The sequence below is a fragment of the Sorex araneus genome, chromosome X (genome assembly GCF_027595985.1).
Source record: "Sorex araneus isolate mSorAra2 chromosome X, mSorAra2.pri, whole genome shotgun sequence".
NCBI lineage: Eukaryota > Metazoa > Chordata > Mammalia > Eulipotyphla > Soricidae > Sorex > Sorex araneus.
The window spans coordinates 225097315-225122107 of NC_073313.1; the positions used below are offsets into that span (position 1 = coordinate 225097315).

At 37.0% G+C, this 24793-nt stretch overlaps 1 protein-coding gene across 1 annotated transcript in view; it reads right to left on the minus strand.

The window, feature by feature from the left end:
• Positions 1–539: 539 nt before the first annotated feature.
• TMEFF2 (transmembrane protein with EGF like and two follistatin like domains 2) overlaps positions 540–24793 on the minus strand; it is a 278329-nt gene continuing 254075 nt past the window's right edge. The window contains exons 8-10 of the mRNA XM_004601232.2: positions 5389–5512; positions 4405–4563; positions 540–868 (exon numbers count right to left, since the gene is read on the minus strand). Of these exons, the coding sequence (XP_004601289.1) occupies positions 772–868; positions 4405–4563; positions 5389–5512 (380 nt within the window). The 3' untranslated portion in view covers positions 540–771. The remainder of the gene's footprint in view (positions 869–4404; positions 4564–5388; positions 5513–24793) is intronic.

Consider the following 24793-nt stretch of genomic DNA (forward strand, 5'->3'; position numbering starts at 1 on the left):
GGGATATATTCTATGCTCTGTGTATTCCTGATATGTAATTTGGCCAGGACCTTTAGATATGCTGCTTAATGGAAAATTCTATAATGCCTCACAAATAAAAAAACAATATCATATTTACCTCTCCTTTATGAGTTATAAAGCACTTTTCTTTCCTTCTTCTTTGATTTAATTTATATGCCAGAGAGTTTTCTGCTCTGGGGATGAAAGTGGAGGACCAAGGAAGAAAGTTGATGAAACAGACGTGATTCAAAGACCTAAAATATTTTATCCTCACTCAATATAAAGTAAATTATTTTTTTCTTTTCCTATAACCATCATTTTTCTTGATCTTGGGATCGCTCAAAACTTAGCCACTGAATCCTGTATAAATTGTTATGTCTCAAGATGTGGAGATAGAGGAAATATCAGTACCTGAACAGTTTGTGCCAGCTTGATTGTATTTACAGTTATGAGATACCGCAAATTTAAGAATGCCAATATTTTTCTCATTACTGAGTATTTATTATATATAACAAATACATGGGAAAGAAAAAACTATATTGTGTGATATAAATAGTTTATTTACATTACAGAAAAACATCAAGACAATGTATACTATTTCAAATATATCCATACATAATCAAATATAGCTGTAGTACATGTTTTCATTGGTGTAGATTACCACAAATGCAAGGCAACATGTGTAGATCTCTTGTCTTATTCTTTTGTCTATAATACTGTATTGTGTAGTCCACGCTCTCGGTAGTCCGGCCACTGTGCAACATGCTCCCTTTAGATTAACCTTGTGGATGCTCTTGTTGTGTTGTCTGAACTGTAGTGCCCTGTATTTTGCTTCTGTCTGTGAATTCTGTTGCTTCTGGGGCATTTCCTAGAAGGTTGGAAAGTTTACAAATCTTAGTCCAGTGCTGTTATGTAAAGTTTGCTCCTACAATCACAGAGTGGAGTTGTGGATAATAATATGCATTCATATTATTTAAAATATTTCAGATGAGAACATTTGTTAGTAGTAGAGGCAGGGATACTTTTGGAAGTTTTTATTTAGTTTTTTGCTTCTGCTTGTAGTCATTTGTTAAGATTCAAAGAAAAGAAGTTGTAGACGTCATCCTTAACTGTTTACTCATTTGCACAAAGAACGATGCAGAACAATGTGATAAAGAAAGTTCTGATCTCACTTCATCTCAGTTTAAGTCTCCAATAATCTTGTATTTTACACCATGTAAATATGATTGCTATATTAACATTTTAATGCTACAAGTTTAAATCCCATCAAACAGAGAGTGAGTCAACAGCTGATATTTAAATGTAATGAAAAGAGATATTGTCTGTACTTAGCCTAATATTATTACATAATTTTCATACAGTAATTCTAAAAAATAAAAACAAATTGTTAAAGCTATTTAATTTCTATGAGAAACTACTATTAAATAAACATGAAAAGGTTTAATACAATATACTCCTTTGTAGTAAAAGAATATCTATACAAAAAAAGAAAATAAAATTCATATAAAATACTATTACATGGGGCTGGAGCTATAGCACAGCGGGTAGGGCATTTGCCTTGCATGCGGCCGACCCGGGTTCGAATCCCAGCATCCCATATGGTCCCCTGAGCACCACCAGGAGTAATTCCTGAGTGTAGAACCAGGAGTAACCCCTGTGCATCGCTGGGTGTGACCCAAAAAGCAAAAAAAAAATACTATTACAATAGGCTGTGATGTATACATACATATATATTAATACACATATACATATATATGTATGTATATCTATCTATCTATCTATCTATCTATCTATCTATCTATCTATCTATCTATTTGAGAGTAGGTCCATCAAAATAAACATGGTGCTGAAGTCACTTTCCCAACAAACAGGAGCTAAAGATAGGAAGAGTAAATTCCAGCCTCTCAAGAGAACTTGTTCATTTCAGAACATGTCTCTTGATGTCCATATTTTTATGACCCATTTTTTATTTAGGAGGAGAGCAGATGTTTGACTAAAATAGTAAAGACAAACAAGTGAAGTGAATTAGGGAAAAATGTGGAAAGAAAAGGAAAGAAAAGAGAAGTAGAAAAAAGAAGGACTAAATAAGTAAGATTAAAAAAAAAATGGAAGAGAATGTGGGATCGTCTATTTGGGATGGTTCTGTAAATCTTTTAACCACTGGAGTTTTGAAATAGATCTTGAGAAATAAAGGTGAACAAATAGTTAGGGAAGAGTTCAGGAAGGAAAAATAGTCTAGTTGGAAAGATTGCTTTTAGAACCGAATATTTTTAAGTAAACAGAATGAGTCCACACTGGGAATAGTGCAGTTTATTGACTATCACAGGCCCTGAAAGACTTTGGAAAACTTTGATGTCCTAGGATGGATTTATAAAACATACTGCTATAACAGTGATTTGTTCGTATTGCTGTTTCTGCGCTTCAAAAATAAGTCAGATGATATGTTTTAACATGGAAAATGAAAATAACCGTGCAGTTTGAGAATATGACTTGTTTTAATTTGGAATTAAATTTACATTGTCTTAAGTATTAGAGCACAAAACATTATGATCAGCCAAGAGTCAGTAAGGGGAGTGATTAAGCGGACTGGCTCTGATGTTGGGAATGTGTGTCTGTCCGTATTGCTCAGTTATGTACACTCAGCAATTTGCTAATTTCTCACAATCCTTACCTTAGAGAAGTCCCTATATCAGGAGAGAGGGATTGTGTTCCCTCTTTATAATAAAAGCAGGATAGTTTTTCCCCTGTTTATAATGTTACTAAGTGTAGGCGTATACACACATATGATACCCATCATATATACATGTAGTTTCTGTAGGCATGAGGACCTTACATGCTAGAAATGTTTTCAATCGTACATGAGAATAAAACTAATAGTAAAATTAAGAACACTGGTTAAATTTTAGTACTTACAGTTTACAATTTTGTCATACTTAAAGTCTAAGCTGAAATTATTTTAGATTATCTGTAATAATTTTTTCATGTGCTGATATTGTTTATTAGAAGGGCCAGAATTACTGTAATAATATGGTACAGTTTTCATATTTTAGATTATTTCCCAACTTTTTTAACACTCTGTATTTTTGGTTTCTTGAGTTATCTTTACGTTCCCCAGAATCTATTTTAATATAATCCATCGTCTCACTTGGCATCTAAACGTGAGAGTAGAGTTGATGAACTCAACTTGGCCTGAGCAGCAGAAAGATCCCATCGATGAGCTTCCCTTAAGCCCTTAGTCCCGGCAAGGATTTATGAACCATATTTTGTGTTTTTCAAGAGCAGATGCCACACTTATTCTCCAAGAAGATAGGCAATACAGATACTGAGATGTATTAGGGCCTTTATTTTCTAAGGATATGATTCTTTTATTTTCTTGTCTTTTGAAAATAATTTTTTTGAAAAACATTCTGATTTATTGTAAAGCTGTACAAATGAATGAAAGTCTAAATAGCTTGTGAATTTGGCAAAAACCTTAAGAAACTTCCTTGGAACATTTTTTCTCAAGGAGAACAAAATCAGGCCAGAAAAAAATGTGTGTGTTCATATTTATAGTATATAAACTATAATATGCATTGGTTTAGAATTATGCACCATTTAAGTTAAGCAAGTATCTGATCTCATTCTTTTACTCCATACCATCACTAATAATCATGATATCTTTTCCTTTCAAAGAAAATATTCAAGATCTATATGGATATCTCAACCTGAATATGTATATTCAATGTATATCATTGGACCAGGAAATAGTGACCACTTGGCTGTTTTGGGCTTTTTGAAAAAGCTTGTGAGTGATAAATGCTGTGTGTTTCCATCTACACTAAAGGTGTCTTGTACAGTAATATAATATTTCTCATTACAATTATTTTCTTTGAATTTTATTATGAAATATATTGTCAAATTAAGATAAAAATATTTATATCAATATGTTGAGAGTCATCTTCTTTGTGAACTATACTTGCAAATATTGGTGGTAAAAATAAGACATACAATTTAATGATATTCTCTGCCTTCTGTAAAATATACTCTGGTCTCATTCGGTATATGGATCTGACTAATAAGAAACACTGAAATTGCTAGCAGTTTTATTGAAGATTATATATTTTTTTAATTTAAAGGAGAAAGACATATTTAAATAAAGGCTTCATACATTAGATGAACAAAGACCGCTGCTTAAAAGATAAGTTTTTCCTCTTAATGCAAAAATATGAAAACTAATTTATACCACTATGGCATGAAAATGTGTCTTTCCATTTGACTTCCAAGTGCTTTTATGATGAGGAAAAAGAACTCCAGATAATATAGGGATAGAGACTGAGTCTGCTAAAGGACTCATCATTTGAATGGTCTGATTAAGATAAAGAGAGAAAAAAATATATTTCTTTGGGTGATTATTGAGTCTGTTACCTTGTGATGCAGAGGACCACCACGCAGATGACAGCAATCTGAATCGTTCCAATCACAGCTGCAATTAAGACGTACTGAAACCGTACTGGGCCAGGGACCACATAGAGAACACTGTAGTCCTTTTTTTCACAGTGTTGTCCAGTGTAACCAGCATCACACCTGGAAGAAATGGCAGTGTTTCAGTTATCTGTAACTGTTGTGTTTATTTTTTTGGTTGGCTGATAGACATTTATCTTCATAGTGAAATTAGGGCTTTCTGACACCTCTACAAATATTACTTTGTAGATATGGTTATCAACTACTTATATTAACTTTGATACTTTGTGTGTTTCTGGTTTTGAAGATATGCAGTTTCCTTTACACTTACAAGCATAACAAATTTTTTTTGTGATGAGAAGATAGGAAGATAAATTGTGTGTGATGATAACGGAAACAGGCAATGGATGTCCAGGGATAACCGTCCTTTTCATATTTTTTTTCTCAAAACAGTTACATTTTATTTAACATACTCGCTAATTAATTCAATAGCATCCCTGAGAAAAAGTTTATGTCTATAGAGGAAATTGGAATTTGAACTATGTATTTTTAGATAAAGCATCCTCTATGCTGCTTATGGAGTAAATGTTGAAGAATATTAGAGCAGCTGCACATAATAAGAGTAATTATTTGTGTCTGCTTCTGTCAGAGAGTTCAGAAGAGTTGGTAGAAAAAAGTGAACAGTGTTCTTTAAGATTAGCCTGTAGGCTTCATCTAACAACAAACTCTACCCTTCATATAACTCTCCATTAGAAATTTCAGGTAGACAACCTGGTAGTAAAATTAGAATTGGACAATACAAAGAGAAAAAAATTCAGTTTAAAAATAATACTTTACCGCTGATCACCCATTCAGGGAAAATGCTTTCTAATTCTCTGTCAACATCCAGAACTTAGTTTTTGAGTCTTTACTCTGTACGTTTTAGAAGTAAAAGGGTGAAAACGTTACCTGCAAGATGGCTCCTGCATATTGACAGAATGTTCACATTTCCCATGCATGCAGAAGCCATTGTAATGTTCTGGGCAAGGGATGTGGTGTTCTCTGGCACTTTCTTCTAATTTGTTAGCATTCTCTGTGAATACAGATAAAAGCATCCCTTGTAAATACTTTCTTAGGTCCGTAATATCAACCAGTACATTAAGAAGCAAAGCTACAGTAGGCAAAGATATTTAAAAGGGCAAGAACTAAAAGCCCTGCTTCAGAAGAAAGAGGGAGAAAGAATTGAAAGACAGGCGTCTTTACAATTTATGTTTAGAGATGAAACTGCAAAATTACCCTGTGCTTTCACGCTTTTATGTAATTTCCTACATCTTTAAGAGCCAGTGATGTTTCTATGAGTTGTCAGACAGCTTTAATTTTTCTCGTGTAGAGACTCTACACTGACCATAAAATAATTCAAAGAAAAATATTCTATTTTTTGAATTTCAAAGCCCAGCATAATGTCCCTAAACTTAAGTTGCTCCAGCTTCTTGATACCATTTTCTTCCCCAGGAGGGAGCTTAAAATTTAAAATATGGTATGTTCAATTGTTAAACAGGCATTTTTCAAAACCAAATGCAAATTTCAACAAATATGTTCCTTCAGACTTCTTTTTAATGCACTGGGAACATGGATTTTACTAGCACCCATACATTTTTTATTGTAAAAATAAAAAAGAAAATAACTTTTTACATAATTATTTTTTAGATACTAATTATACAGACTGAATTCTGAAAGTGTATTTTATAGCATAGCAGTTAGCTTTTGTTAATAATGCTGCATATGAAAACAAGGCTTGCAATAAAGAAAAAAATCTGTCCTAAAATGAGCCATTCCCTCTGTATCAAACTGTTGTCTCAAGCTTCTAGAAAGTTATCAAAATATTTCTTTATAACCTTTGTCAGCCCAGATAAATTTGCTTCATCTTTGTGATGACTCCCCTAAGTTGTCTTTTGATTCTTTATAGAGACATATTAAAAGGCTGGAGATATAGTACATAGGGTAAGTCACTTGCTTTGTATGGGCTGACCTGGGTTCGATCCCTGGCACTAATATGGTCCCCCCCCAACCCTGCTGAAAGTGGTCCCTGCGTACAGACCTAGGAGTAATCCAATAAATTCTGTGTGACTTCCCCAAAATAACAAAACAAAAAACCCTTCATATATAAAGTTTTGTCTTAATTTATAATTTTTTTCTCTTTTGAGACCTGCTACCTTAAAAATATCTTGTCCACTCAGTTGGCATTAATCTAGACTCTAAAATAATTTTTTTTGAAAAGTAGGGGTCAAACTCAATAATTTTTTTTGAAAAGTAGGGGTCAAACTCAATGTGCTCAGGGATTACTTCTGGTGGAGCTCAGGGTCCATCTGTGGTACTAAGGATTTTACTGGAGTTAGCTGCATTCAAGGCAAGCACCTAACCCTCTATACTCTCTAGCTTCTAAAGCTATTCTTTAATACACAACAATGGGTGGCAGTAATGGAACATTAAAGATAAATTTCTACTTTTCAAAAATATATTACATCCAAATATGAATATAGGTTTTCATTATGGAACATTTTGATAATTATTACTGACGGTCATGGATAATGGATTTCTTATAAGGATAAACAAATATACTTTTGAAATTAGCAAATCAGACATACTTTGTGTTTAAGCCTTGTTGTCAAATGTATATATATATATGACTAATATTCATATGCAAAATATTAATTTGAATGGATTGATATGTTTGGTAGTATTTCAAATTAGATACTCACATTAATAAAGGATCTATAATAATTATTCTGGAGAGATGAGATGGTGTTTAAATAATACCTGAGTTTGATACCTCAGCCTCATTAGCTAATTAGGTAACCTTTTGTTCACACTATAGGATTTCTATTTGACAATTAATATGTAATAAATGAATCATTTCCAAGGAAAAGATTAAAAGTGTACGGAACTTTCTCTTTTTGTTACTTTCCTATCTTCCAAGCTATGTTGGAATTTTATGTCATGATATTTCTGATAACAAATTGCATCTATGGGGAGCCAGAGCAATAGTACAGTGGGTAGGGCACTCAAGTGCCTTATATGTGTTATTATATGTGCCTGGGTTTGATCCCCGGATTCCCAGGTGGTTACCCAAATGCACCACTAGTGATCCTTGAGCACTGTCAGGAGTAAGCCTAAGTACAGCCAGACATGACACCAAAACCAAACAAACAAAAACCAAAATGTCATCACCGCTTAGCAAGCACATCAAAAGTAAAGTGGATAGTGTTGGGTTAAATTTCTAATATGAAACATCTGAATAAAATGGAGGATGAACCACCTTGTCTCTAAATGCACCTTAGGATGGTTTGTGGTCATTCATGAATCCATGGAGAAGATTGGTTTCACTCTATGCCACGACCAGGGGACTACAAGCTAACACAGTGAAACTGTGCACCTGCTGTTTAAAGACATTTTAGCAGTGGGTTTGCTGGCCCCACTGCTGATGTAATGAACCAGCACTGATTTTCACTCTTATTTCTGGATCTTCTTCCCATAACAAACTATTAAACATGTCTATTTAGTGTTCGTTAGTAACCCTTCAGTAACTCTGCACACCTGTGTGCAGGGGAAGTTTTGAAACTCGCTTAAATTTTAACGATACACTGTGATTTTTCTGTTGTAGTATTTTTAAAACACATTTTATTAGGGCTATTTTTCTTTCTGTCAGTTGCTGAGAAGATCAAGAAATTTCTTAATGCAAAATCCATTTTGTATAGTATTTTATTTCTAATTCTGTCTTTCAAACCATATTGTTGATTTTTGGAGTTGTACCATATTCACAATTATGAACTGAAATACAAGGGCAAAATAAGAGCTGATTTGAGTAAAGTTATTGCCTAATTGTGCTAAGAGCTGGGTATTTTCACAGAGTTCATTACAAAGGCAGAATGATCACGTGGGAAGGGAATAGTTCCCATCATAAAAACTGCTAATTAGTTTACACCATTCCTCATGAGTTCGGAGTGCTCTTTCATAGAATACTGTCAAATAAGAAAGTAGAAAGATTGAAAATAAATGAGTAGAAGAAATGATCCCTGGGCAAGAAAATGAAGAATCATCAATATATGTCAACAAATTTATAGTCAATCCAACCATGTAAACCAGTTGATTGAAACTTGAATATATATCCACTTCTTGTAATGCAATACACATATTTTAGAAATGAGATTTAAGTATCTTAGAAGAGTGCACATACAAAAATCTAATATCCCCTCCAAATATGAGTATAGATCATGTATTTGTTCTTCGGATGTTTATACATAGGTAGTCAAGCAGTGATAAAGGATTTGAATTTAAAATTATATAAAAATGATACTTGGAAGTTTTTATTTTTATAACAGTGACTGACAATTTAGAAGTAAATTTCTCTCTCTTCCTCTTAAAAATCAGTGTGAGGGCTGTGCTTTTTCTTCCAAGAAAGAGAATGATATTGGTAAAAACTCTTCATGTCTCTATTTAAAATTCTTCATCAGACTTTTGCTAAATTGTTTACAAATGGATTATTCCTCTATATATTCTGGCCCTCTTATGAAACAACCTCAGGTATAATTTGAGACTTTTTGCAGCAGAGTAAATAGGAATTCATGTTCACTGCTTGTCAACACTCCAGTTGGGGACTATAGAAGCAGGGAGCTGAGCGACATGTATTATTTTCTTCCTGATGTTTACAGGGAGAGAAAGAGGAGAAGACAAAGAGACTGAGAAATGGCAAATGGCAAGCTTTCACCTTATCACCATTCAAGGAAAGTAATTTCAAGAAAGCCAGGCAAGGCAGTTCAAAATCTAAAATTAATACAGCGCAAAGTGGGGCAAGTATATCTCTATGTTTGGGTTTACTCTTGCCCTGTCTTCTTCCCCCAAAGCTGCAAAGAGGATGGTGTTCATTGACTCAGTCTACCAAAGCAACACAGTATAAACCAAAACAGAAATATGGTAGTGTAAAGTATAGCTAAAATTATCCCTATATCTGATGAATGAATGTCTCTTTCAGGCCAGAGAGACAGAACAGGGATGAGGCACTTTTTTCGCATGCAGCTGAACTAGATTTCATCTCTGACACCTCATATAGGTCTCTGAACACCACCAGAAGAGATCCCTAAGTGTAGAGGTAGGAATAGACCTGAGCTGTAGTAGGTAAAGCCTTCTGCCTTCAACAGAAATTGCTTTCCTTTACAAAAAGGTTAAAGCTTTGTGAAAGAAGTTTCTAAAAGTCGAGTGTTATCATTTTGGGACGTGTGCTGAGAGGCAAAGTTGAACTGGCAAGCTTAGAGTCCAGTTGGAGAGAAAGATCTTGCCTATCATTGTCTGATGCTATTAAATACTCAGTCCATTTGTCTTGTTTTATGTTCTGCTCTCTAAACAGTCTAAATAATTTGACTTCCAAGTTGCTTACACATTGGGAATGGTTTTGACAGTATCCCATGTATATCATATTATTTTGACAGTTATGTATTTTGTTTCAGTAAATTGACTGTCATGGTTTCTGAGCATCATTTGAGGCATGAGTATGCAGTTTTCAGTTTACTCACTTCTGATATCTAGTTAAGGTAAGTTTCTGGACTTTCACATCGAAGGGTTTGAACAAATCAATAGTGCATTATTGTCTGGAATGTCTTTTAAAAGAGGCAAGTCACATTATAATTCTCTGGAGGTGCACTACTTTACACTGATGGTGATTTTTTTCATATATGCAAATATTTGCATATATGTGTGTATGTATATGTATATATATACACACATTGTATAGTCTACATATACACACAATTGTTTGGGTCACTGATTCTCAATGTGGAGTCTGATTCTGTGTAAATATTTCAGAGTAAGCTGGAGAGATCTTAAAGTAGAGGAAACATTAGGATTTAGTGGCTATCTTATGGACCTCTATTGCTCAATTTTCAAACAGCTAGGGCTATTTAATGGAGAATGAGTTATATGGAACAAAATAAGTTTCTGTCCGTGTTAAAAGGACCACTCTTATTTCTAAGGGTATTACTACTGTGTAGTAGATTCACTTAATTTACACCGCTTGTTAGTTTGAACTTTAATAGTAGTATTCACTTCCACTGCTAATACTTAATTTTAATTATCAATAATACTAATATCTATTGTAAACATTAATTGATATATCAGTAAAAACATAATGGAGCAATAAGGAAATTACTTATATTAAACAAAAGGAATCAATTTGCCTTAATTATGGGCAAATTTTACTTTTCAGAGAACATAAAATATCTTAAATATTTACTATGGCTATCATTTAAACATTCTAGGAGAACATGAACTTCATTTTATATTACTTTCCTTTTGGGAAATAAAATGTTTTTTATCTATATTTAGCATTATAGTAATCTTGACCAATACATGGTAATGAACTTTACAGATTGATTTGTTATCTTTTCAGCTATCTTTTCCTGTGGGCAGACAAAATGTACCACACTTTTATGGCAGTCTAAAACTTCAATCTTGAATATACTTATTATTCCAGCTTTTTATTTTAATAACAAAATAAGGAAACTCTAGCACTGAAATCTTCATGTATTGCACACCTGTTGTGATTACTTGATTTTTACCTTTCTATTTACCACATTATTTTCAGAGGTATTTGAAAATAATTTTATTTAGCCAACTAGAAAAGGAAAGCTGTTATCTTATTTTCACTATATTCATGTTTTGCCAGGGACAGAAACAAATTATACATTTAGAAGCAAAGTTATGATTGTCCTATTGTTGATTAGAGTTGGTTTCAAAGAAGACATACAATTCTTATGATTTCCTTTCCTTATCTTATCAGTTATAAACATGTGAGTTGGCAGTAAAAACCTCATATCAGGCTTGAATTGCAATAGCAGTTTTTCTTAAGGACCAGAAAAGTGTTCCTATTGAATGGGCATGAAGGTATTACAGTATGTGTTCTTGTAACTTAACAAATTCCATAATAGCCTCACCTGCTGTCATAGTTTCATGAAGGCACAGATGATTAGATATGAGTCTCATTTTTTAAGCCTCTTGGACAGACTTATATGAGCATACTGGCTAAAAGTAAAAGCCTAGTACAAGGAACATGGGGACATTTAAGGATGCAAACTTTTCCCAAGCATTTTAAAGACACAAACTTAATTACACATCTGAGTTATTTCATCTCTGTTAAAGATTATGAAAAATAATTTCAAAACATAAATCAAGTCTTTTGATTCATTTTTTTTTCTCCAAGTGATTCTAATTTTTTAGAAGAGCAATTAGAACTATTTGGATTCAGGACATTGTTAATTATGAAGTGACATGGGTTGGAGCAAGGCAGATAAGAATGGAACGAAATTCACCCACAGAGGAGTAGGCAGAGATAAAATGTGAAATCCATATCTTTGCTTGCATATATAAATATTCTTATTGGACACATTTAAAATAAAGTGAAAGAAAACTAGTTTTCTTGTTACTACATTTTCAGACAAGGCCTTGATGGCATTATTCAAGAACTGCTTGAATTTAAATTGGAAAAAAGTAACAGCATCTGAAATATGCATAGTAATTTGGGGAATGGAGTGATTGAAATGCAACGATACTGGATGGTTATTTCATGGGCTTTTATTATCTCAGTTTCTACGGTAATATATTTACATAGATAAAAGCTGAGAAATCTGTGAAATCTTGGGAGAGAAACTTGTAACATTTTAACTTATGACATCCAAATACGATTATAATAATTCAAAGATTTGGCATCACAAGACTCTCACAGATTTAGCTAGAAATTTTGGACCTCCCAGGGAAAAAAAAATGTCATTATTAGGAACTAAATAAGTAGATCGTTAGCCATTTGCTCTATCCACAGCCTTCACGATACCCCGCCTGGTTTCAGAAGGCAGAGCTCTCACAAGAGTGAAGTGAGCAGGCTTCTGGGAGAAATGATACTTTGCCTCTAATGGTCCTTTTCAAACTTCACCATTCAGTCAAGAGCCTATTAACTCTCAGCAAGAGGGTAACTCCTATAGGTTTAGAGGATTTAGTTTGAAGACCTTTTAAAAATATGTTATTTTATGAAACTTTAGATGTCTTTGACAACACTTCGTAAATATCAGGCCTTGGGAAGAGGTTGGGATCCATGGTTCATTAGCCTCTCAGGAGTCCGGAGCAGGAGTTGCCTTAAGCTTATTTGGGGCAATTTACTATCGCTCTCCCCACTGAGCTTTTGCGGCAGCAACCCTTCTCGCTTCCAAACTGCTCGTCAAAGACCAAGTTTACTACCAATGCTAGAGAAGAAAAAGTATAAAAAGCCATTTTGTGGAAGGATCCTTTCCCTTCTTTTATTTTGAGCCGAATGAATCTCTCTCTGTTGCTCGCTCGCTCCCTCTCTCGCTTGCTCTGTGTGTGTGTGTGTGTGTGTGTGTGTGTGTGTGTGTGTGTGTGTGTGTGTGTGTGTGTGTGTGTTGGTTTGGTTTTAGATTGGCCGTCACACCCAGTGGTGGCACTCAGGACTTAGTCCAAGCTCCCAAGCTCTATACTCTGGGATCACTCCTGGTGTGACTTGGGGGACGGGTGGGGTGGGCTTATGACTTGGGGGACTTGAGAGTGGGGTGGAGTGGGCTTATGAGGTACCAGAGCTAGAACCTGGGTTGGCTGCATTCAAGGCAAGTACCCTACCCGCTGTACTATCTCTCTGGAACCAAATCTGTGTATTTCTTGTCAAATTTACTTCCTAGTGACTAATCTGTACATTTTTCTTTGTTTCTTTGTCACAGGCTGAAATGTTGGCCTGGGATATAGAGGGTTCAGGTTCTACACACTGTTATTCCTAGGCCATCTAAGTTAGTTAAACTGTTTTCTCCTTCAGAGGCTGAATATACAGAAATAGGGAAATAATTAAGATAAATTTTATCAGATGGCACATTTGTTTTCTTCTATGCCCTTAAAATTACTGTCCCCACAGAAGGTGAAAAGGATTTAAGCCAGAGTATCCACTGAAATACAGTAAAAACAAAGATTTTAATTATATAGATAGGACAAATATTGGCTTTCAGTAACTGATTATGTTTGTATCTAATGAGTACCTACCATATGCCTAGCATCATGATAGAGACTGTATATAATATTTTGTATATTCTGTATGTTTTGGTTGTCTCCTTGTGATTTTGCTCATTGTATTCTAAACATTGCCAGGAGAAAATATCCTCAAGATAAGATATTAATAAATATATCTACAATTATTTGTGAATATAGAAGATACTCATCATACTTTTAATATTTAACATAATATTTTTCTCAGTTGTCAAAGTAGGTTTATAAAAACTCCATTTTATATTTTATAAATGATATTCATTATTTATAGATAAAAAAACAGAATCTCAAATAGTTCTATTTATGTGCCTTAAAAAATTATACAACCGATAATCAGACTGTAGTCAAAGCTAGATATTATTTTTCCAGTATAACATGTGGACTACACAGTTAAGAATAAAACATCGGATGATATATGACTTCCACATATGTTATTTTTCTCTTATAATGTCTGACCCTTTATCCTTTGTGGATCCTATTGCTGCTCCTCAAATATCATTAGTAATTATATTAATTATTGTTATTATTTTTGCTTCTATGCCAGGGGAGGTAGCTTGTCTAAAACTAAGCCATAATTAACCCCAACTCCTCCACTATCCTCATATAACTCCATACATTTCTTTCTTTTGCTGTAATTTTGGGGAAAAATTTACTTTAAGGAGAAATTTTTCTCTCTCTTTTTCTGTTGTTTTGGAGGAACACAGGGCTGTGGTCAGGGCATAGCCCTTACTCTATCCTCATCACTTTTGGTGGGTATCAAGGTACCATATATGGTACTGGAGAATCAATTCTGGCTTGGCCATGTACAAGGCAATCACCTTAATCCTTATATTACCTCTCCAGTTCTACAACTAAATTCCTTAAAAACCTTGTTTGCTCTTATTCTTTATTACCTTTACTAACTCTCATCGACTCTAACCTCTGTTCATCCCTTGGGAGAAACTGCTTTTATCCAGGTCAGCCCAACCCATCTTTGTTGCTGAAAAGATAAAAATCTCTTCTCAAACCTCAATTGAACTAAACGCTCAATAATTTGATCCATTTGCCCACTTCTTGCTTTGGGAATTTTCTTTTTTGCTTTGTGTCCCCAGGAATATATAAAAATGTACATATTATTATATACCTTTATGTTTTATATATGTGTGTATATACATACACACATATAACACACACACACACATATATATATATACACACACATAGACACACTGGAGTGGAACGATAGCACAGTGGGTAGGGCATTTGCCTTGCACACAGCCGACCCGGGTTCAATTCTTCCGTACCTCTCGGAGAGCCCAGCAAGCTACTGTGAGTATCCCGCCCACATGGCAGAGCCTGGCAAGCTACCCAGTGCGTATTAGCTATATCAAAAACAATAACAAGTTTCACAATGGAGACGTTATTGGTGTTCGCTCGAGCAAATCAATGAAAAATGGGACAACTGCAACAGCGCTACAGAGCTATGTGTGTAAATATATAATATTATATACAATATATTATATTATATGTTAATCATATACAGTTATATATAATATCATATATTAATATATTGATTCATTCATATATAAAATTATACATATTTAATAATAATATAAAACATAACATGTTCTCCTGCCATATTCCTGATCTGTATCCTGGATCCCAAGGAATTTGTCCTTTCTTAACCTTTCAAACCTTGGTGTTCCTTCATATTTTTACAGTTGTTTCTTTATTGCCTACTTTATAGTCCACCTTTGCAGCTAAGTCTTTAATTGTTGATGCTCCCATAAAGTGCTGAATGCAGAGCCTTAGACTGCTCGGCCATCCTGACACCCATAAAGTGATGCACAGGGGTTACTCCTGGCTCTGCACTCAGGAATTACTCCTGGTGGTGCTCAGGGGACCATATGGGATGCTGGGAATCGAACCCAGGTTGGCCACATGCAAGGGAAACGCCCTACCTGCTGTGCTATTGCTCCAGCTCCTACCTAGAGTTATATTAATAGCACAGTTTTTGTAGAGTGAGGACAGTTTGAGAAACTAGTTCACCACAGAGTTAGAACTGCCATTATGAAAGAATTAGCTGGAAGGGTATGAGACCAGAGCCAATTGGAGAAATAAGATCACAGAAAGAGCTAGATTTTTTTCTATCCATGACTTATGTTTGGGTAAATGGAGAAATGAGTAGACCACCTAGCTCTTAAAATAATATCCCCAAGGCCAGAGAAATAGCACAAAGGTTAAGATACATGTGGCCAACCTTGGCTTGATTGCTGGCACTGCACTGTCCCCTAAGTATCACTGGATATAATCCTTAAGATTTCCAAGCACTGTGTTTAGAATATTGATCAGAAAGAATAAATATTTGTTGAAATTTTTATGTAACAAGCAGAAAAAATGTGTAACAGTAATACAAATAAAACTAGCAAGTGCATTTTGAAAAAAATATTATAAATTAGTACAACATGTCTTTAGTTTACTACTTCTGAATTATTATTGTACTTTATGATCATACTTTAAAATGATATCTGATAAACATCAAAATTTTAAGTACAGATATACTTGATATTGCAACAAGTAAGGCTAATGATGTACCTAGTTTCTTACAAGAACTCTTTACAAACTCTTTAAAAAGAATTGGAGAGCTTTTGTAGTTTCTTAAACAGAGGAACAAAGGTATAGGATAACATAGCCTCAGGTAGTTTAGGTTTGTTGGGTTGTTCCCACCACAGTGTTCCCATTCCTCTGTGTTTATTTGTAGCTTCTTTCTTTGTGTTCTGTTGACTTGTAAATATTGTTTTTCTCGTCTCCTTGAGTCCTTTGCATAGTTTATTCAGAGCCATGTCCTTTTCTATGGGCACAGTAAGATAGAAGCAAATGCTATGTTTTTGTAACCTGGGAGTCATTTGACTCTTGTATCACTTGTCATCCCCTTGATCTTCGATTTGCTTGAGTGGGAGCCAGTAACATCTAAATTCCTCCTTGTCTCGTGCTAGTGTAGCCCAATGGTATCTGCTCACTCCAGGAACACGAAGAGCCTCAAACTGTTTATTCAGGGTTTTGACGAAGAAGTCTGACCATTTCGTAGGTGGGCGCCATGAGGTCATTTAACGTCCTGTGGAATCCAGTCGGTAACAGCTCTAGTCCAGCTGTCGTCTCTGAATCACATTACATGTTGGGCTCATCTGATTTTTGACGCCTTGGCAAATGAGACATCATCGCTGATTCTTGGTCATTGACGAAGGTCAGAACTCTGGATTCTTTCTCTCACTGGGGTGAAATGTGATACTCCAAGCATAGCTCTTTCGATTCCTCTTTGGGATACCCGGATATTATTCTCTCCTTTTTTCATAGGACCCAGGTCTCTGAGGCGTATGTTAGTGCAGGATGAACGGTGGAGTTAAAAAGATGTGCCTGGAGCCAGAGGTTCTTCATCCTCTTAACCACTTCTTTGATGCTCTTGAAGGCGTTCCACGCTGCTCTCTTCCTCCTGCGCAGTTCTAGCGCCAAGTCTTTCCTCATGTTGAGTTCTCGACCCAGGTACACATAGGTGCTGCATTCAGAGATGTTTGTTCCATTGAGAGCAAATGGAACATCAGGGACTGGTTCTTTTTTCATGAATGTTGTTTTGCTGAGATTCAGCTGCAATCCAACCTTTCCACACTCGTGGCCATCATTTGTGCTGCTTGGCTGCTTGGTGTTATATGAATGATGTCATCAGCGAAGTGTACGTGGTGTAGTTGCCGACCATCTATCTTCACTCCCATTCCTTCCCATTCCAGTCATCCCATAATGTTCTCGAGGATGGCACTGAAGAATTTTGGTGAAATGGTATCACCCTGCCAAATCCCTCCCTTTACATCAATGATCACTTCCTTGTAGAATGGTGAGATTCTGGTGGTGAATCCGTGATATAGCTCACAGAGGATCTTGAAGTGCTGAGTTTGAACACCCTGTCTGGCTAGGGCTTCCATGACAGCTTCAGTCTCAACAGAATCAAAAGCCTTCTTTAAAACGATGAATGTTAGAGCGGCATCTTGAACTCTCATGAAACTTCAATGAACTTGATCACTGTGTGGATATAGTCTATCATGCTGAATCCTTTTCAGAACCTGGCTTGCTCGCATGGTTGTCCTTCATCTAGTGTTCTGCCTATTGTATTCAGTATGACTCGAGTGAACAACTTGTAGATGACAGACAACAGGCAGATTGGACAGTAGTTGCCAATATCATGGATGTCTCCCTTCGTGTACAACAGAATGGTCCTGTTGGTTTTCCATTGGCACGGAACCTAGCATACGGTCAGGTAGCGTGTGAAGAGTCAAGCCAGTGTATTGACGAGTACTGGAGACAGATTCTTCAGGTGTTCAGGTCTGACCTTGTCTGGACCAGGTGCTGTACGTATCTTTACTGATGAAATGGTGTGTTGGATTTTGGAAAGGAGGACATGGGAATGACATATCCATCCTGCGTAATTTGGTATGTGGGCAGGTGGACGTGGCTGACAAAGAGATCCGAGTAAGTCGTGAATAATCCTCTCCATTGCCTTTCTGGAAGATGTGAAAGATCCATCAGGACATCAGAGGGCAGTCATCTTGGTCTTTCAGTTGGAGAAGGACAGGAGAGCATTGCAAATACTTGTCCTGGCTTCTGCTGTGTTGGCCAACACTGTTACTCTTCTCTTTGAGGTCTTCCTTTATAGCTTCTCTGCACAGCTCTGCAAGCTCAGACAGCTTTGCGAGCTTGTGGTTGCTTGAGGCTAGTGGCAAACAGCTTCAGTCTCAACAGAATCGAATGAGTTGGCAAATGAGAGTTTCCTAGGACAGGCGTCTGTTTGTGGCTTTTCCACTCTGGGCATTCTTCACGCAGTCATGGAGGTGCTGAACCAGTCGATCATATTCCTCATCGATGTTGTCAATCACAACATCTCCTCACATTGCTGCAATAGTGCCAAAGAGCTCCCAGTTGGTGGTCATTCTGGGAGTTCTTCTTAAACTTAAACTTTGCCGACCTTTCTCCCTGCTCTGTGAAGTAGAATTTTGCATGAAGGAGATGGTGGTCCAATCCCGTTTGATATTTTGGGAAAACAGTGATATCGGTCAGGCAGAACCTTTGCTTGAATATGATGTGGTCAATTTCTTTGTGTAACTGTCCACCGGGAGACTCCCATGTCCAATGTTTAGATTCAGCCTTCTGGAACTGTGAGTTACCATGGATGGTCTTGGTCTACAGGATGAACTCTGACAGTCTCTCACCCTGTTCTTTGCATTCTAGGTCATGGGTCCCGATGTGGAGTTCTTTGGGTGACCTTCTCGGTCCTATCTATTTGACTCTGCATGATATTTTCCTCCTGGGCATCTGTTCTCTGGACCTAAGCTTCAGCTGCCATTACTTCCTAGCACCCCCAAAGACAGAGTCCTGATGAGGGACGGGATGGACCCAGGGCAAGCAGTGAGTTATGTGCTACCCTGGCATCGAGATGGGCCTGGCCAAAGCGCCTAATGCTAAACTACAAGTTAAGAGCTTGGTCATGGACAAATGCTCTCATGATCCAAAAAGTAATAATTAGATTTGGACCCTGCTAAGGTTAGGAATGATTAATCTGGCCTGAATGCTCTAGTCTCAGTCTGTGACAAGATGTTCCCTGGAGAGCTGCCCTACAAGCTTCAATGTATCTCTTATTGTGCCCATACAAATACAACAAATATTGAGATGTTAATTAAGATGCTAGGAGGAGGGGAATGCCTCTTGGTGGTGTTTCCTTTAACTTGGTGTGCCCTCAGGAAGGGCTTTCTTATGTTGATTTTGCTGGGTATGACTAGGGCCCAGAGATACAAGTAAGTGGGGAGAGACTAGTGAAAAAAGAGAAGAATCCAGAGATCTGGGATGGAGAAATGAGGGGCTAGAAGAGACAGAAAGAGGTAGGAATGAGGAGCAGTATGAGACTAGAATGGGGAGCTCAGGGAGACTGGAACAGGCAGTGGAGAGAATGGAATAAATGGCAACTGATCAATCTACCAGCTTGGCCCTTGTTTCCTCTATTGTCTTCCCCATGGCCTGGGCCACCCTGGCTGGGCCAGGGGCCCGGGACGACCCTTTGAACCCTGGCTGCGGACGGGGAGAGCCACCAGGACCTCCCCTGGCCTCCCCCCAGCAGATGATTTTTACTGCTGGCATTCCTGGAGCAGACCCGAACTACCAACTAAAGGTAAGAATAGCATTTGGTGCATCCCCACTCTAGAATGTGAGTGGAACAACAGGAATTTTTAGTATACTGGGAGTCAGAATCCTAGCACAATCCCCCACAGAGATGGGGTAGACTCTGGGCCTTCCCAACATCTTTCATAGTTTCTCGAGCCAGACTGAACAGGCCAAGCCATTTATGGATTTGATTCAGTGTCTCTCCCGCAGAACAGGAGACCCGGAACTCTACATTTCCAGAGACCAGCTCCAGTTCTGTTTTAAAGTAGTTTATGAGGTAAACTATGGTTCCCAGATGAACGAATGAACTATAGAAACCAAGATTTGGAAAAAAGTTAAGAAAAATGTCTATAAGGCATCTAAGGAAGGGACTAATATCCTCGTGCAATTCTGGATTATATGGGAGATTATTAATTTTATTCTCCTGTTTTGGAAAAGCACAGCTGAGGAGAAGGAGAAATATTAGAATATTAGATATAATATGTCCTCACCTCCTCCTGCACCCAAGTCTGGAAAGTTTCCTTTTTTTTTTTTTGCTTTTTGGGTCACACCCGGCGATGCATAGGGGTTACTCCTGGCTCTGCACTCAGGAATTACCCCTGGCGGTGCTCAGGGGGCCATATGGGATGCTGGGAATCGAACCTGGGTCGGCCGTGTGCAAGGCAAACGCCCTATCGCTGTACTATCGCTCCAGCCCCCAAAGAGTTTTTATTGTAAAAATATTTCTCAGGTTGGTGAATATAGCTCCACTTCCAGTGCATCAGATGAAAGTGATGCGGATTATGAGTCTGCTGCTACTTTCTCAGATTCTGAGTCCGAGAGTGACTCAACCAAGCGGCTTTCAGACCACTTGGGACATCCTCCCAATTGCCCAGTCCAGGATGAGAAGAAGCAGCATCCATCTTATCGCAGGTTAAGGATGGATTCTCCCAGTCATTTCAAAAAGGCCTGTTTCTCGTATGGGCCTACATCTCCGTATTGTAGGGAGCATCTTACAGACTGGAGTAAAAAGGCTTACTGGGTACCTCAGGATTTTCACATGGTTGCCAAGACGTGCTTAAGCCCTTCTCAGTACTTGCAGTGAAGGATGTGGCTCAGTGTTGAGGCTAAGGCAAAGCTTCAGGGCCTAGGCTATACCAGACAAAAATCTTCGGGGATTAAATTGATTTATGAGATGTTAGTAGGTGAAGGGAAATGGTGTGACCCCAAAAGGCAAGTCACCTTGCCTCGTGCTGTTTTGGCTCCTGTCCATGACGTAGCCCTGCGTGTTTGGGAGAAGGTTGGTGCAGATGCAGAAATTAAGGGAAGTTTTACAAAGATTGTCCAGAGGGCCTCAGAACCTTATGCAAATTTATGCAGCTGGGCGAGTGGCCCCGGGACCACCCCCTGAACCCAGGCTAGGCCACGCCAACTGGGAGAGCCATTGGACCCCCCACCCACCAGTGTCTCCCTGTCAGATGTTTTTTACACAAAGGTATCACTTTTACTCTTCAAAATACTTTTATGAGCAGAACCTCAAAAGTTCTTGAGAAAATATGCTATGTGTAATGTAAAATTCTATAAGGATTTCTAGAAGAATAAAGAAACTTAAAATTTATGTTAAGATCTAATAACTAGAATGTTCCATAATTTTAAGTGCAATATCTAATATTAATTTTTAACTTTAAGTACTAATAAAATTGTCTCACCTAGATACTAAATGACATTTAGAGTTCTGAAATCTTAGAATTTAGATGTTATAGATTCTTAGAAATCCCTTTTGGTGCTCTGGCAGCTTTACAGAATTGTGTGTATTCATGTGTGAGAGCTTTCTGTAAACACAGCAATACTTTACTCTCTTACAGAAGACAAAATTTAAAACTTAATGAGATATGGAGTGTATTTAGTACGTTAAAATTCCTCTTTCAAAGACAACACTGATAAACAATTCTTCTTCAAGTGAAAATTTGCCTTAACTGGTTTTCAAAATAGATTTCCACTCACTGGCCAAAATCAAATAGTCAGTCACTAGTCAATGTTTGAGTTTGTCTTTTAAAAATTTACCTCAGTTATTTATATCTTAGATATCACCCCTTTATCCATGGTGGGCAGTCATTCTCTCCCAGTCTGTGGGTGTGTTTTTAATTCTGGTCATTATTTCCTTTGTTGTTCAAAGGCTTTATAGTATGATAATATCCAATTTATCTATCTCTGCTTCTGTTTGCTTGGTCAGTGACACTGGATCATTGAAGTTACCTTTAGATGCAATGTCATGAAGAGTTCTACCTATATTTTCCTCAATAAAATATATGAATTCAGGTCTGATTTAGATCCAAGTCTTTAAGTCAATTTGATTTGTATTTCCTGCATGGTGTTGAATGGGTTGAAATTAATTTCTTTTGTGGTTTTACCACCAGAATTTGTTAAAGAGATATTACTTTGTCCTCTTCATTTTTTTTGCTCCTTTATGAAAATTACTTGTTCATATACCTTTGAGTCTGTCTCTGCACTCTCAGTTCTGTTTCATTGGTTTGAAAACCTAGCCTTATTCCAGTCCCACACTGTTTATATTACAACAACTTTATTGTATAGTTTATAGTTGGAGACAAAGAAGCTTCCCTTCCCCCCCTGAGATTTGTTCTAGTCCCATCAAACCATTAGGGGAAGAGAGAAAACTTCTCAAAAAGGACATACAGATGGCAAAAACGTACACAAAAAATCTGTACAGTACTTATGAGGGAAACTCAAATCCAAACAATGAGATATCATCTCACAACAGTGAGATTGATACACATAATAAAGAAGAAAAACAATCAGTTTTGCTATAGGTCTTGGGGAAAAGAAACCCTTATTTATCTTGGTGGAAACATAGACAGCTCCATCCTTTTTTGGAAAACAATAAGGACACTTCTAGTTAAACTAGGGATTGAGTATCTCATATGACCCCAAAATTGTACCTGTTGGTATCTACCCTATGGGCCCCCAAAATCTACTCACAAAAGACATTTGCACTCTCCCATGTTTATTGCAGCGCTATTCACAATAGCCCAAACCTTGAAACAACCCAACTGTCTGAGAACAGATGACTGGATAAAAACATTATGGTACACGTGCCAGAACAATTAATACACTTGGTAGGGTGTTTACTTTGCACGTGGCTGACCAATCCAGGTTTGATCCCTGGCATCCCATATGGTGTCCAGAGCACTGCCAGGAGTAATTCCTGAGTGCAGAGCCAGAAGTAAACCCTGAACATCGCTGGCTGTGACTCAAATTCCCCCCCTTCCATACACACAGAAAAGAAAGGGAAAAAGACCCCAGAAACTCTGGTACACAGACAATATAATATTACTTGGCTTTAAAAAGAGTCAAAATTATGCAATTTGCTACAATGTGGATGGATCTGGAAAGTATCCTGCTGAGTGAAGTTAGTCAGATGGAGATGAACAGACAGAACAATCTCTCTCATATGTGGGATACAAAAAAATACAGTAGGAAAAGAACAAATGCCAAAGGCAACAGAAAGTGAGAACTGGCCTTCAGAAGGAAGCTTCAAAAGGAGGGAATGACAACCAGGAAAATAGTGGTGACAAGGTGACACTCTGTGGAGGGTGTGGTGCTAGAATGGTTAATATATGAAGCCACCTAATAACAGTTTTGTAAACCACAATATCTAATGTAAAATTTAAAAATATCATGTACCCCAGGGCCAGAGATAGTAAAGTGTTTGAGGTGCTTTCCTTTTATGCATCCAGCCTTGGTTCAATTCTTGGCACCGCCTGGACCCCTGAGTAAAGCAGCTGAGAATTGAAGGGGTCTCCAGGTTTCCAGAGCACTACTGGGAAAAGCCAAACAAATTAAACAAACGAAAAAGCAAATGTCCCAGAGAATTCCAATGCTAGATTAATTGGATCATAATATTCTTAATATTTCTTAGCCATCTCTCCTTATCTCTGTATTTTGTCAATTAATGCTAGATTTTCTGTTGCTTAGGACTCTAGGATTTCCAGAGATCTGCCCTAGAACCACCTCATGGTTTTGGTGTCTGGCCAATCTCAGCTTCTCCTCTGTAAAGTGCTAATCACAATATGATGGGTGTGTGAGCAATTGCTTTCCACAGCTCTTCACCTTCCTACAGTGGATTTGACAAGAAGTTCTAAAGAAAGTTCCTCTTCCATCTTGGACTTCAGCCTCAACAATTCATGTCATCTTAGAAAGTCTTTACTTCATTTGAAAATACCGTTGAAAGTGTAGATTTTGTGCTTACAACAAATATTAAAATCCATGAAAAATATTTAAAAGTTGCAATCTTCAGATATTAAAACCAACTTTTTTTTTTTTTTTGCTTTTTGGGTCACACCCAGCAATGCTCAGGGGTTACTCCTGGTTCATGCACTCAGAACTCCTGGCGGTGCTCTGGGGACCATATGGGATGCTGGGTATCGAACCCAGGTTGGCCGAGTGCAAGGCAAATGCCCTACCCACTGTGCTATCGCTCCAGCACCAAAACCCAACTTTTTAAAATATTTAGACTTCCTTAGTTCTGCTAGATAACGCACAGACTAGCAATTAGAACTTCCTGTGTGATAGCAAATGAAGCATTTTCTTGAACACAGGAATAAATAAACAGTTGAAAAGAGATTCAGATTATACCAATAATTTTGATTGATTCCATTTCCAAATGGGAATAAAGGAACTCTGGTTCTTTGGTGATATCTTTCCAAGTTCAGCTGCCTTTAGAGGATTAATCTTTTCTACAAACCTGACCAAAATCATATTAATTATTCGCATTGAAAGAGTTAGAAATTATACCATTTCTTCTAATATTCAGTAAGACAAAACAATTAAAGAGACTAATGTAGCTAATTTACTGTGAATTTCTGAAATTTGCTTTGACATTTTACTCTAGATGAAATTCATAATAAAAAAGTCACAGAGTCAACTAAATCAAGACAGTTTTATAGTATTTACTAATAAATAATTTCCATTTTTGTTTTTTGGGGGAATCACTCCAGGCAATGCTTATGTGGTGCATAATGTTTACTCCAGGCAACGCATAATCAGGCAATGGCAGATTATGTGGTGCTAGCGATCAAACTTGGACCTCTTGCTTGCAAAATGTACCCAG